The sequence below is a fragment of the Schistocerca cancellata genome, chromosome 1 (assembly GCF_023864275.1).
Source record: "Schistocerca cancellata isolate TAMUIC-IGC-003103 chromosome 1, iqSchCanc2.1, whole genome shotgun sequence".
In the NCBI taxonomy this organism is placed as follows: Eukaryota; Metazoa; Arthropoda; class Insecta; order Orthoptera; family Acrididae; genus Schistocerca; species Schistocerca cancellata.
Window position 1 is genome coordinate 718236471 of NC_064626.1, and position 14757 is coordinate 718251227.

The following is a 14757-nucleotide window of genomic DNA, read 5'->3' on the forward strand; positions in this document are numbered from 1 at the left end:
TTTCTCTCTCTTATTCCCAATATTAGTATTAATTTTTCTTTTTACATTTAGAATTGGTTTAGGTCAGGTATCCAAAAGGTTTTAGTAGTCAGATGTTGGTGAACTTAACATGGTATTTATTTAGTCAGTTATTGAATAATGCTATGGTATATTATGATACTGTGACGTCGCCTGATTTCACACTTAAATAATTTCTTGATTGTGGAGAATACTCACCCAAAATGTCATTGTTGCTCACTGATTCTTTGTTGTAGGGATTAGGAAATGGAGTTGTGCAAGGAAACCTCTGAATATGAAAACATTAAATCTTATTTATATGCTCAGGCATTTCCCCTTCTTCTATTATCCACTGTGAAACTGCAACAGTATGGAAGCTTATGAAGTAATAATTCTGCTTTGATGTCCTCTGATGTCACATTTTCTTGTTTGCTTTGATGTACACTGATGTTACAAATTTTATTTCAGTGACTACTGTCTCTTAATTTTACTCATTGTTTTGCCACAATATGATACTAAGAAAAACTAGCCACATAACAAAACTGCTTACAAACACATTTGTTAAGTGAAATTACTTTTCTCTATGCCACATCACAAGAAATGATCAGTTGTTTAGATTGCTATGGGTAATATAGCTAGCAGTCTGTGAATGTAGATAATCTGATAATTTGTATAATGACTAATGGGGTCTTTTTTAATTTTTTTTGGTAGCAGTTCCAGATTTCATGTTTTTTGTTTACTGGGAACTTGTTTGAAAATAATTTTTGTGTTTTGTGTTGTGGTTGTCTAGGTCACACTGAAACTAACTTTTATTGTTATAAACACAGACTATCAAGGAGTAACTGTGTTGGAAAGTGTGTGTAAAAATTCCAAGATTCTTAGGGGCCTCTGCAAGATGTGTGGTTATCTGCTTTACATAATACATAATACATAACTGAACTCCATAACCTAGACAAGGAGGTGGAGTCTACATGAAAATAATTTTTCAAACAGTGGAAACTCCAGCTTGGAATATCAACAATATTACAAAAAGGATAGCTTGTTACTCACCATAAAGATGACCTGTTGAGATGCAGAGAGGCACAATAAAAAGACTTGTTACTTATTATAGCTTTCGGCCAAAGTGCACCCAAGCACGCGCGCGTGCGCGGGCACACACACACACACACACACACACACACACACACACACACAAACACACACACACACACACACACACACACACACACACACTCTCCTAATATTGTTGAAAATAATTTTTGTGTTTTGTGTTGTGGTTGTCTAGGTCACACTGAAACTAACTTTTATTGTTATAAACACAGACTATCAAGGAGTAACTGTGTTGGAAAGTGTGTGTAAAAATTCCAAGATTCTTAGGGGCCTCTGCAAGGGGCCTTTACATAATACACTAGACTCTCACTAATTTGGCCATTCCTGGCACATATGGGTGCCGGATTAGTGGAAGTGCTGGATTATTGAGAGTCTGAAATTTATTTTATTCATTTATTTTGTTTTTTATTTATTTTGAAAACATAGGGGATATAGTGTACTGTACTTTATTAAACCAAAGGATACAATTTTAAAACATAGAGGATATACTTTATTAAATCCAAAAATACATTAATTTTCAAAGAAAACTTAGTCCTTGAGTGTATAATATACTGTACATAATTATACAGTTGTATCACTCACTATGAAACATGTCCCTAATTTTTAAGTCACAGTGATGATACGCGATGGTGGCATGCTTTACCATGCAACCGCTTTACAAGCATTACATCGGTACTGCATGTATCTGGTTGTTGCATAAAGTACTCCAGGAAGACCTCGGCAGCTTCAACACCAGCAGTGTGAGAAATATTCATGCTGTCTCCTCCTGTGTCCCCTTCTTCATCACTTTCATCAGTACTTTCTTGCACGCTTTTGATTATTTCTTCATCTGTTAAGGTTTGGTCCATATCACAGTTTTCCTCATTCAGCCACATAGTAACATCTTCATCATCAATTTCTTCTCCACCTGGAAGGTTGCGGAACATGTCAGTGTACAAAGTAATCGATAATTCTGAATTGATTGGCTCATCACAGTCACTCACTAGTGGATCCAACTTGGCATCAATGGATGGCCACAATTGTCTCCAGCTCTTCATTATGCTAGCACTCTCCACTTTATCCCATGCTTCAGCTGCTTGGAATACTACATTACGTATGTTAAATTGCTTTCCACGCCATCGGCATAGTCTTGAGAGAGTCATTTTCACTTTCGTTCAGCAAGGAGACAAGAAGTGAATGTTGATAATGATGTTTAATTGATTCCAAAATTCCCTGGTCCATCAGCTGAATTAGGGCTGTCACATTGGGTGGGAGAAAGAGTGCTTGTATACCATCAGACTTAAGAGAAGCATCTGAAGGATGACTAGGAGCATTGTCAATTATAAGGATAGCTTTCAGTGGAAGCTTGTTCTTCTTTAGCTCTTTTCTCACTGCTGGAACAAAAGTTTCATGGAACTACCAAGAGAATATTTGTCTGTCCATCCACGTTTTCTTCTAAGCACAGTATTGCACTGGTGGAGTATTTATGTCAGTGCGTTGAAAACAACATGGGTGTTGGGATTTTCCAATAACCATAAGTGGTAGTTATGAGTCCTCTTTGCATTACAACATGCCATTAATGTTATGTGCTGTTTCCGTTGTTTGTAACCATGAGCTTCCTTCTCGTTGTTGGCAGCTAATGTTTTTGAAGGAAGCATCTTGTAAAAGAGTCCTCTTTGATCAGCATTATATGAGGCATCAGCAGTTAAATCTTTTTCCTCTGTTATTTTCCATATCTTGCTTACAAACTCATCATATCCTTATCGTTAGCTGACTGGCTTTCCTTGGTCACTGCCAGCTGCCGAATACCATGTCATTTCTTCCAGTTTGATAGCCAACCTTTGCTCGCTGCAAACAAGTTACTACTGCCGAGTCATTTGCTAAATGCAGCTGCTTTTTCCTTTATAATTGGGCCACTGACTGGAATTCCTTACTGCGTTGTTGTATAAACCATCTATAAACAGCTACGTCCAGTTTTTCATTCTCACTCTTTAGCAGAAACTTCCGTTTTCCCAACTCTCTATCCATTTGTGCTGAGTACTGTTGAATAACATCATCTTTCTTTTTGATGTCATAAATAGTTGCTCATCCAACATTGAACTCAGCAGCAATGGCTTTCTGCGAAGAACCTCGATTTAACTTATCTAAAGTGTTTCTGCTTGAGGTCTAGCGTAACGTGTTTCCTTTTGAAAGACATGATTCCAAACTGTAAAGAAAGTTACAATTTCAAATACATTATATAAAGAATTGTTTAACTAAGCATTGTTGTGCATGATAATTCATTGTGCATGTGTTTTTGGATGTGCGCTGGATTACTGAGAGGCCGGACTACTGAGAGCCGGATTAGCGAGAGTCTAGTGTGTTCTAGCTGCTCCCTTCTGCTGAATAAATACTTTATTTACTTTAGCTGCTTTTCACTAAAAGATATTTCTTGGAGAGTGATACTTCTAAGTGCAAAACATGCCAAATGGAGCTTGTTGATAATTTTTTTATGTGTTAACCCAATCTTAACTTTTATCCAGCTGTATCTCAAGAAACTTTTCCTGTGCTTTATGTCAAATGATGTCTACTTCTGGTGCTTCATGAAGTCACTTGCATCTAAAAATAGAAAAAGAATACTATTATAAAAGATGTTGTATGAAATCATATTGTCTATGTTCATTTTAATTAAACATACAGGATTCTTATCGTATGGAAAACCATTCATATTGCTGACTTTCTAGATAGTAACAGCATTTTTTATAATTTCTCTTCATCTCTAATTCTACATGAGAACAATTTTTGTATTTTTCTGCTGTGGATATTATGTTTAACATTACTTTTTTTTAAATTAAAGGTTCCTCAGAAGAGAAAGGTGATAGTAATTCTGCTTAATGGACAAAAACTTGAACTCATTTGTGACTCAAATGTGACAACAGCTGGCCAAGTTTTTGAGGTGAGCCTATTGCATCTAATGAATAGTTGCATATTGACGTTTATGAGGTACAAATAAACGTGAGCGTTTGTGACTATGTTATATTTCAAATTGTGTTAAAAGTGTGTGTTATGAACTTCAGCATTATGTTAAATGTGATAGAAAGGAAGGAGAATTAAAATCTTCAGACTGAACACAACATTATAAAGAGAACTGAGAGCTTGTTATCAAACATCTTTTTCACCATCGCAGTACAGTTCTGTGAGAGATTTCAAAGATAGTAAAAAAATTGAAAAGAAATTATGTATTTAAAGTCAGTCATCTTGTGATAAGAAACTTATTGTATTCTATTCTACTTTGTTCTATTCTACAGGGTTGGCCATAAGTTGGTTGTCACTAGCAATCCTTAGCCTTTGTTTCATCTAGTGCAGTGGAGGTCAGTGTGAACATGACTAGTGTGTAGCACCCGTAAGTCAGTTTGAGGTTATGTTATTTGTTGTTACCTGAGAAACAATTAATGGAAGGTTGGCTACAGGACATCGTGCATTTGTTTTGCAGAAATGGTGGAACATGGCACTATAATTACAGTGATGTTTGCGATTTGTTTGTGGAACATTTTCCAGACATCCAGCCTCACTCTTGATGAGGTGTTTTCAAATTAAATTTAAGATTTGGAGAGACTGCCCTACACTAACAAGGAAGCTCCACTGCTGACCCAAAGTCTTTTACTACAGGCAAGAATCTTTAAGTTGTTGCATGATGTTTATTTGCAATCACCAAGTAAATCTCAAAGCAAATTGGCGAAGGAGTATGAAATAGCAAGAAAGAGCTTGCCAAGGATTCAGAAAAAGATGAATTGAGTACATATAGGACTAATTTAGTTCAAAGCCTAAATGAAGATGATCTGGAGAGATGTATGGAATTCTCTGAGTTGTACACAATCTGACTAGAAGCCAATCCTAAGTTTTACAAAAGGATTCCTTGGAGCAACAAAGTGACTGTTAAGGTGAATTGCAGAATAAACAGACACAACTGTGTCTACAGAGATTCTATGAATCCCTGCAATGTGATGGAGTTAAACTCTCTTGGTGTGGGTGTATAGGCAAAAATTTTCAGCAGTGGGATATTTGGGTCTTATTTTTTTAACTGTACTGTCAATTCTATAAATTACATAGATATTGTGCAGTAAATGTTAGAACTGGAAAATAGTCAACATTTTGAACACCTACACCTGATAAAGGAAAAGTTTATATGGTAAAAAGATGGAGCACCTCTGCATTAGGGAGTTACTGTGAATGACATTCAAAATGAAAACATTGGTGACCTCCATGATTCCCAGATATCCCATCTACTGTACGAGTTTTTCAGTCTGGGATGTACTAAAAAATGAAGCTTATTTCATCAAGATTCATATTGTTGAATATTTGAAGGAACAAATTCTATCAGAATTTAAAAACCTACATTACTGGAAAATTTGTAACAAAATTTGTAAATCAGTGTTGAAGAGATGCAAGGTTTGCTTAGAACAGCATGGGAACCATTTTGAACACCTGTTGCAGGTTCATCGAACCCTACATTTATGTCTGCATTGATAATAAATTTGTATTTTTATTTGTTTAGCATTACTGCACCAGACATGTTTTTGAAAACTAACTTATGGCCCATCTGGTATATCCAGGTGTAGATAAGAAAGCTTATAACATAAAGTAGCAGAAAGATGCATTGTGGTGAATATTCCAGTTCGCAACAAGGTATTTGTCACCCACGCATTATACAAGGAACTGGCCATATGGCAGAGGTATTTCATACAATTACTAGCCAACCTCTTCCATGTTCCACTCACTAATGGAAGGAAGAAAAAGTAGTTCTGTGCTCTTGTATTTGACCTTATTTCTTCTGTCTTGTCCTTATATTTCTCCCACAAAATGCTGAATTATAGCAGTAGATCTGCTTTGCAATGATTTTAATTATGTGTTGGCCATTCAGTAATGCAGTTAGTACTGTCCAGAACTATTTCACAGTCTGTCTCAATTACTGCTTCTGATTTGCACAAGAACAAAAATTTTGCTATGATAAATTCCATTTGATTTTCTGGTCCTCAAGTTTGCCCGATATGAAACATTTGGAGCTCATCTGAATTGCCACTCACTGCAAGGTAGGCAATGTGCATACATTTTGTGATCTGTGCATAGATGTATATAGTCTAATTCATGAATGATGGCAGTTCACGCAAGTCCAGGCATGGATGGGTTTCGAATAGTTGCCGGTTCCAAGTGATAGTTGCAGTACGTGCGTACATGTGCTTTCCTCTTGAAAAAGCGTGTATCCTGCAAGTTATGTCTCTCACTTGCTTATGCAGAATTTGTGACTTACCAATACTGTCAGAGATGACAAAGTGCAACAAATGGAATAAAATTCTCTAAATAACTTTCTACAATCACGTTTAATGCTTTGGGTGTCTGCAAGACTCGCAATAGATCCCTCAGAACACCACTGAATGCTCATTGACTGTCCAAGAATGTATGAAGTAAGTGCACAGAAGTGGCCTAAATGTGGCTGCCATCATTTGTGACTCCAACTACAACTCTGTCTACCATCGACAACATACCAAGTACTTGTATAAGGGGCAGTCATATGAAAATGAGACAGATGGAAAAAAGTAAGTAAAATGTTTATTATTTCACAAGTAATAACCATGACTGTTAATATATTTAGCACACTGTGAGACAAGGTAAACAGTGCCTTCGTGGAAAATATTTGTGATTGCCCATGGAACCATGATTGTACCCAGGCATGCACCTCTTCAACCGAAGCAAATCAACAGCCATGAACGTCTTTCTTCAGGGCTCTAAAAATATGGAAATTGCATGAGGAGAGATCAGGACTGTGTGGAGGATATGTAAGAGCTTTCCAATGAAACTTCTGCAGCGTAGTTAAAAGCACAGGCACACCCAGCTCTAGGAAAATCATGATGACCCTTGTCTGTGAATGCAAGTGCCCACTAGTGTTTGACTTTATGGAACCCAGTGCTACAGTTAACACACATCTGTATATGAACACTTCACAAAAACTGAAGCACACCATCAACACCAAATGCCCAGAAATGTTGACAGATGTCATAATTTTGTTGATGGTTAATGCTTGCCCACATGTTGCCAAGAATGTTTTGACTACACAGCAGACGTTTCAGCGGGAAGCCCTTACATTTCCTCCATAAAGTCTCAATCACTCCCCATGCGATTTCCATATTTTTAGAGCCCTGAGGAAAGATATTTGTGGTTGTGATTTGCTTCAGATGAAGGGGTTTCTGCCTAGATACAATCATGGTTCCATAGGCAACTGCAAACTTTTTTCCATCAAGCTATTGACCATCTTCTCTCACAGTAGGATAAATGTATTAACAGTTACAGCAATTACTTCTGAAATAATAAACATTTTACAAACTTTTTTCCATCTGTCTGTTTTTCATTTGACTGTCCCTTATAAAGTCTGCTGTCTACCTGATGAATAAAAATTCAAAGTTCCTTTCACTCATTTTCCCTCTGAAATAATTCATACTTTATTATGCTTATCCTGTGTTGTTACCATGTGCTTCATTATTCTTATTTAAATCCATGCCATGGTGAATTGTAACTGTTTTGCATATTGAATGTGAACCATTTTGTTATTAAATGATTGGTCATAATGGTTAACTTATGTGTGATGTAAACAAACAAAACAAACAGTTAAATTGTTAGAATGATATTTTAACATAAGAGCAATCACTGATACTGATGGAAATTTCTAACAATTTTCTGCTGTCTTTTTTTTTGCTGTATTTCAGATTAAAAGTTTTGGCTTGTGAAATTGTTTTCAGTCTAAATATAATTTTATACTTTTCCTTAGGCTGTGGTGCGAAGTGAGAAATTGAGAGAGAACTTCACTCTAGGGCTGGCTGCTTTGCTAGGTGGAGACTTTGTTTTTCTGGAGAAAAACACACACCTTCGGAAAGTTGCCCCTCCAGCTTGGGGAAGAGATTCCCTTCCATCATGCAGCCTCACACTGTACCTGCGCATAAAATTTTTCTTACCAAGCCTCCGGGGGATCAGGTAATTCAATGTTATTCTCCTGTGAAACTATTTTGTATGGTCATATGAAATATTTATCTGAAGGAAATGTATAGAGGCTGTTTATGATGAAACACTACTAATTAATTCTTTGGTTAACAGTAGTCCAGTGTTTACTATTCACTCCATGGCTTTTCCTATCACTCATTTGATTGTTATCATTTTACATCCATAGCAATAATAGAACCTGTAATGAACTGTTCTGCAGTGTTTTGGTGGTCATACAAATTATATTTTTAGCAGGGGCAGTGCTCCTTCATATTTAGTTTGATTAACATTAATGCTATGCGTATTTACAATATTTTATGTAATTTAGCAACAACAACCACAACATGTATTCCATAAGTGAAATCATGAGAATGTTTCAGAGAATCAACAATGTTATACACTTTTGTGTTTGTACTATGCTAATCTCTGTTTTACATTGCTACTTTTGTTTTCTACAGTCCTGACTGGAATAAGAAATTACCAACTGGAAGTGGAAGTATGTACATACAGCATGTTTCACAAGGGGCATAGTGTCTATGAAAAGAAGTAACTTGGGCACATTGAGTGACAAAAAGATTTCAGGGAGATGTCTCTTTATTGGGACACCATAAAAAAATAGATACAGAACTGTAAAATTTAGTTCCAAGTGCCTATGATAGGTGGCCCTGGATACAGTCATATGAAACAATGGAAGAGTGATGTCTATTGCAGTTATTCACCATAATCTAAGGATATCCATTAATGAATTTGTTTGCATCAGTTCAATGTTCTACAAAGTGCACATATTGAAAAACATTTGGTGTGAACATGTAGTGTGTTGTAGGACAGATGCACCACTCTTTATTCACTCATTTCACATCCACATGATTTGCTCATAATATAAATGAATATTGTAAATAAATATAGCTTCATTCTTGAACTGTTTGCAGTGATAACAGCATCCCATGCCATAATTAGTGACATTTGGAACTAATCCTTTTATATCCAAGTGTATATGCTGTTCCAACATTTCGTTGGGAAGGGACCAACTATTTAGATTTGATAATTCTGCCTATAAATATGTCACGGCCGGGTGTATTTTATATTGGTGACTAGTTTTGAATGCAGCCATTAATTTTCAAACCACATGTACAGAACATTGCACTATTAGGAAAACATATAATGAAATAACATTATCATGATATAACTTGATGATATAACTTGAACAGTTCTTAATAGCACAATTAACATTTTATGATTCTAACATACCTGCTGTAAAGTGCTTACCGATGCAAAACATCACCGACATACTCAGTTAACGTAACACAGTCATATAACAGATGTGGTGATAATCATATGACAGCATGATACTTTCAGCAAATGAAACAGTACTAACTGCAGGTACTACAAACAAGTTCACATCAACTCAACAGGTGTCACTAGTTTCATTACATTGTGACTCTAACATACTATTGGCCACGGACAATGTGTGTAGGTAGAGAGCAGGAAATTAGCGACACCTGTTGACTTGATGGGAACTTGTTTGTAGTGCACACAGTCAGTACTGTTTCCCCTATCAGAAGTATCATGCTGTAATATGATTACCACCACATGTGTTACCCGAGTATGTCAGTGATGTATGCTAAAATCAAAAAATTTTAACTGTGCTATGAAGGACTGTTTTAGTTATATCATGTTAATGTTGTTTCATTACATGTTTTCTTAATACTGTAATGTTGTGCAGAGCTGGTTTGAAAATGAATGGCTATGTATAATGCTAGTCACTTGTATAATATACACAAAACTGTGACAGAAATTTTGAATAAAGAATGACATTTTATATCCAATTTTTATGACGTTCCCAAAAGGACTTCACTTTGTGCAACTGTCTATCATTCATCATTCATCATTACCATTTATTTTATTTCATAGATGGTGATCTCTTTGTGAGACATGTTGTAAAGTATCTCCTTGTAGTCTGTGTGAAAATATATTACTTAAGCATTAGAACTGTTTCATAATTTATAACATTTGCAGTTGAAACTGTGGTAGGAATCTTTCACAAAATCCAACTTGACTGCTTTGGGGACCTTGAGGCATGCAGAGTGTAACAGATATAGGTGCAGATATTTCTACTTGTGACTGAAGATGGTGTACTGAACAACATTACATCAGTGTTTACTTTATTTGCAGACTAATAATTCTAACCATTAGGAGCAGTACTTTTTAGTTTGGGTGTTACCTCCAAGTACATGTGGCAGGAGTATGCCATTAATTTTGGATAAAATAATGTCGGTTATTTGGCCACATCATTATAAACTACTAAAACAACTAAGTTGCTGACATTTCAACTGATCTACTGCAGTCCTCTTCAGGGTTGAGTCAGTTGAAACATTAGCAATTTGGTTGTTTTAGTAGCATACAATGACTCAACCCAATACTCAAAATTGTTTAATCCAAAATGACATTGCCTGTGGAAGCCTACAGACTTATGCAAGCCATTAATGCTTATTTTCCCTTGAACAGCACGTTAGGTGTTGGAAGTGTAGACACATGGACACAAAACGGTATGTCTGTACCTAAAGGCTTAGTCCTCTTAGTGGTCCAGTTAAATGAAGAAAGCATCAAGTCATAAAGTTTGTGACGTGTTTGTGGAAAGTCTGTTCGATGCAGAGAAAAAACAACCAACACACTGGTGTGTGTACATATTAAGGTACCACTTATGAAAGTATCTGCACTTATACCTATTACATCCTGTATATTAGTTTTCATAGTACATTACAAAAATAATGGTTGTCATATGAAGTTCAAAATGGAAGCTGGAGAGTATTAGTAAAGCAAGAAAACCTTCAATATACTGCTAGCAGATATGTAACTATTGTGAAACTTCTCAATAACAACTCAGTAGGGGGGGGGGGGGGGGAGGTCTGGAGAAGGGATAAATAACTTTTACAATGCAATCAGAAAATTGAAAATCAAGGATGTAATAACGACAATATTATGAAAAGGATCGATTGCTATTCATCATTTAGAGGAGATGTTGAGTGGTAGACAGGTATGACAAAAGACTGCTATACATTTAAGCTTTTGGCCAAAGGCCTGCTTCTAAAGTAGAAAACACACACATATCCATGCAAGCATAACTGCCACCCATATGACTGCTGTCTCTTGCCACTGAGGCCAGATTGCAAATAACTGCACTTGGTGGGAGAATTAATCCATTGGTGGTGGGGGCAAGGAGGAGGCTGGGGTGGGGAAGTGGGAGGGATAGCAGGATAGGAAATAAGGATAGGGAAGGGTGTGGTGTTGTCTGTTGGAGCATGCAGGGACATTTTGGGAGTGGGGTGGGGCAGCTAGGTGCACCAAATACTCCAGTCCAGTCCAGGCATCACCTATCCCCTCCAAGGTAGGACTAACTGTAAAAGCAGTCTTGTGATATACAAACTAAGCTGCTTTCTACATAGGAATGACAACCAACAAGCTGTCTGTCCACATGAACAGCCACTGACAAACTGTGGCCAAGCTAGACACCCAGTTGCTGAACACACTGCCCAACACAAAGTGCATCCCTGCTCTCACAAGCACTACACAGCTTTCTCCTCCACCAACACACCAGCTAGTTTCTTTTTGCCCTCTTCACCACTTCTCTCCTTTTTTCTTCCTTCCCGCTACCAACCCTCCAGTTCCCCTTAAATCTCTTGCACCTAGCAGCCCTACTGTGTCCCCACCACATCCCTACATGCTTCGACAAACTGCACTACTTGCTCTCCCATCCATATCTCCTATCCTGCTATTCCTCCCCCATCCCTACACCCCCTCCCCCTTAACCCCCCCTTCCCCTCACACATGGATTGCGTCTCCCATCAGGCACAGTTACTCTATGTTTGGCCTCAGTGGCCAGAGGCAGTTGCCACATTTGTGTGAGTTGTGCTTGCATGAATGTGCATGTGTTTGCTACTTTACAAGAAGGCCTTTAGGCTGAAACGTGAAATGTATAGCACTCTTCTTTTTGTACCTTACACTAGGGTATGAATGCATGGGTAATCAAATAAAATTTTCTTTTGCAGGAGCTGGTCAATGAAGCATATGCTGTACTTGCAGCTTCGAAGAAATCTCCTTGAGCAGCAGTTAGTTTGTGACCTGAAGACTCACATCTCTATGGCAGGACTTGCACTGCAGGCAGAATTTGGAGATTACACACAGCAGGTGCAGTATAATTTTTAAAGATATATTTATTGCTACTATAGTGCATATACACAGTGCTGTCCACAATTTCCTGTGCTAAGGCAATAACTAATTCAAAGTCAAAGGCCTAAGAATTCTGAATCTGTATTTCCTCAAAATTGCATTCATTTGATGCAATCCATTGCTTAACATAAGTTTACAATCCCACCATATGCTTACATGAATCATCCTTACGATTTGTGTTGAAATGGATTGAAATATGGATGATGTAGTGATGGAGACTTGCGTTTCAGCAAGTAACATTATTATTATTATTATTATTATTTCCTATATTACCAATTCTATGTCATTCACCAGCCACAGCTGGACAGACGGCGTCAAGATACAACATTATCAAAATACATGAATACAACTCTACTATGATAGTAATTTAATACCGCAAGACGTATTTAAGTAATAAATTAGATTACAATAATATCACAACTATAAAATAGATAAAAGTATATCATGACATTAAATATAACATTTGCTGTTGGAGTCACGGAACTGAGCTGCAGCTCAAGTAAACACTATGCTATTACTAGAGAAGAATTCTTCAATATTGTAGAAGGGTTGCTCTTTTAGCTTACACAAAATAGTAGTTTTAAACTGCTCCCATGCTAAAGACAGAATGTGATCAGGTAGAGCATTAAACAATTTTAGGGCCACCATTGGGAAGATGTTTTGTGTCTTTGCTAATCGACACCTTGGCGTGTTGATACTGTCTTTGTTGCAAGTGCTGTATTTCTGGACTTCATTTCTCTTTCTGTAAATAGCGTGGTTTCTCTTTATATGGAAGAGGCAGTTCAATATATACTGGCTGTAAACAGTCAGAACTCCTAACCTGGTGAAAACTGGTTTACAGTGGTCTGTTTTTTTTTTTTTTTTTTTGCTTGAAGTAATGATCCTCATTGCTTTCTTTTGCAGTAAAAGCACATTCTTGCAGCCTGCAGAATGGCCCCACAACAACAGCCCATAATTGATGTGGCTGTGAAACATTGCATAGTTCACAGTTAGAAGGTACTGTTCTGGTACTATACTTTTCAGTTTCCTCAAGAGGTGCAATTGATTAATTGCTCCTGGGTGAGCTGAGGTATCTGTGTAATTGGGGAAAGATCAGAAAATCTGGCCAAACTCATCTGAATCAAGATAACAAGTATTTTAACATATTGTGTGAATTCTATATGTACTGCTCTACCTGGAGACATAAATTCTTTGTGAAGAACATCAGTTACCCAAGAACATCATCAATATGATCTTCCTCATCAAATTCTGAAAGTTTTCTCCATGGACTTATAAGTGTTCAATTTTTCAATCTTGAAGTGTTGCACTAGCCAATTAAGGATTTTCACTTTCGTTTGTACACCAAATCTCATCACTAGTGATAATCTTGTGTAAAATTTCTCATTACTGTCAGTTGTGGATAGTGGTCCTGACAAGACTCAACTTGACGATACATGTGCTCCCAAGTCTGACCATGTTGGGAAAACGTTACACACAGCTTCAGTCTGTTTAGATCTTAATTCAAGATCTGTGAAACTAATGATACGGTTGTGTGTAGCATTTTTTCTGTCATCTCTATCATTGCCTTAGGTACCACTTTTAAATCTTCTTTCATTAATGTTGTTTTGGCATGATCTGTTGGCTAACAACTGCATTAGTGTTTCTTCAATGTTTTGCGGTGCTTACAAAACTGCTAGTGACATGCAAAAATGATTTTTAGTGCAGTGTTGACCACACACCATGCAAGATGCTTCAACTGCCCAGTCTGCGGCCCTTCGTGCCTGTACCCATCTTGGCACAATTCCTGTGTCCATTACCCGCCCCCCCCCCCCCCCCACCAGTCTCTAAATATGATTCAAGGTGTGATTTTTCACAGGGACCTCATCCTTTAAACTGATGAGGAACTTCGGGACAATCTCGGACGGCGGGGTGTTCACTTTGTTCTGCGTGTTCAGAAGGCTCATAAGGGCAATCGCATTGATACTGGTGCCTTTATCCTGGCCTTTGAAGGGGATACCCCCCCTGAGAAAGTAAAGATTATGGTTTATCGATGTTATGTGAAGCCGTACATCCCACCTCGATGAGGTGTTTTAAGTGCTTGCGTTTTGGACACGTTTTCCCGCTGTTCGCAGGCCCCTCTCTGTGGTGACTGTGGACGTCCACTCCATGAGGGGAGTCCCTGTGTTCCCCCTCCTGTGTGTGGTGATTGTCATGGCTATCATTCTCCACGTTCACCAGATTGCCCAGTATATAAAAAGGAAAAGAAGATACAGGAGTATAAGTCCCTTGATCGTTTAACCTACACAGAGGCTTGTAAGAAGTATACACATCTTCACTTTGTGTCCATGACATCTAGTTATGCTTTAGTTACATCTTCACCCCTTCCTCCCCCCAGTCCCGGACCCCTCTCCTCCCCCCCTCCCCTGCAGCTCCCACACCTTCTCGTCTGGGCGCTGC

The 14757-nt window shown here is 37.7% G+C and overlaps 1 protein-coding gene across 2 annotated transcripts in view; it reads left to right on the top strand.

The window, feature by feature from the left end:
• LOC126185061 (tyrosine-protein phosphatase non-receptor type 13-like) overlaps positions 1 to 14757 on the top strand; it is a 226336-nt gene that overhangs the window by 120822 nt on the left and 90757 nt on the right. For both annotated transcript variants that reach the window (XM_049927831.1, XM_049927836.1), the window contains exons 5-7: positions 3923 to 4021; positions 7886 to 8088; positions 12141 to 12279. In XM_049927831.1, the coding sequence (XP_049783788.1) occupies positions 3923 to 4021; positions 7886 to 8088; positions 12141 to 12279 (441 nt within the window). The remainder of the gene's footprint in view (positions 1 to 3922; positions 4022 to 7885; positions 8089 to 12140; positions 12280 to 14757) is intronic.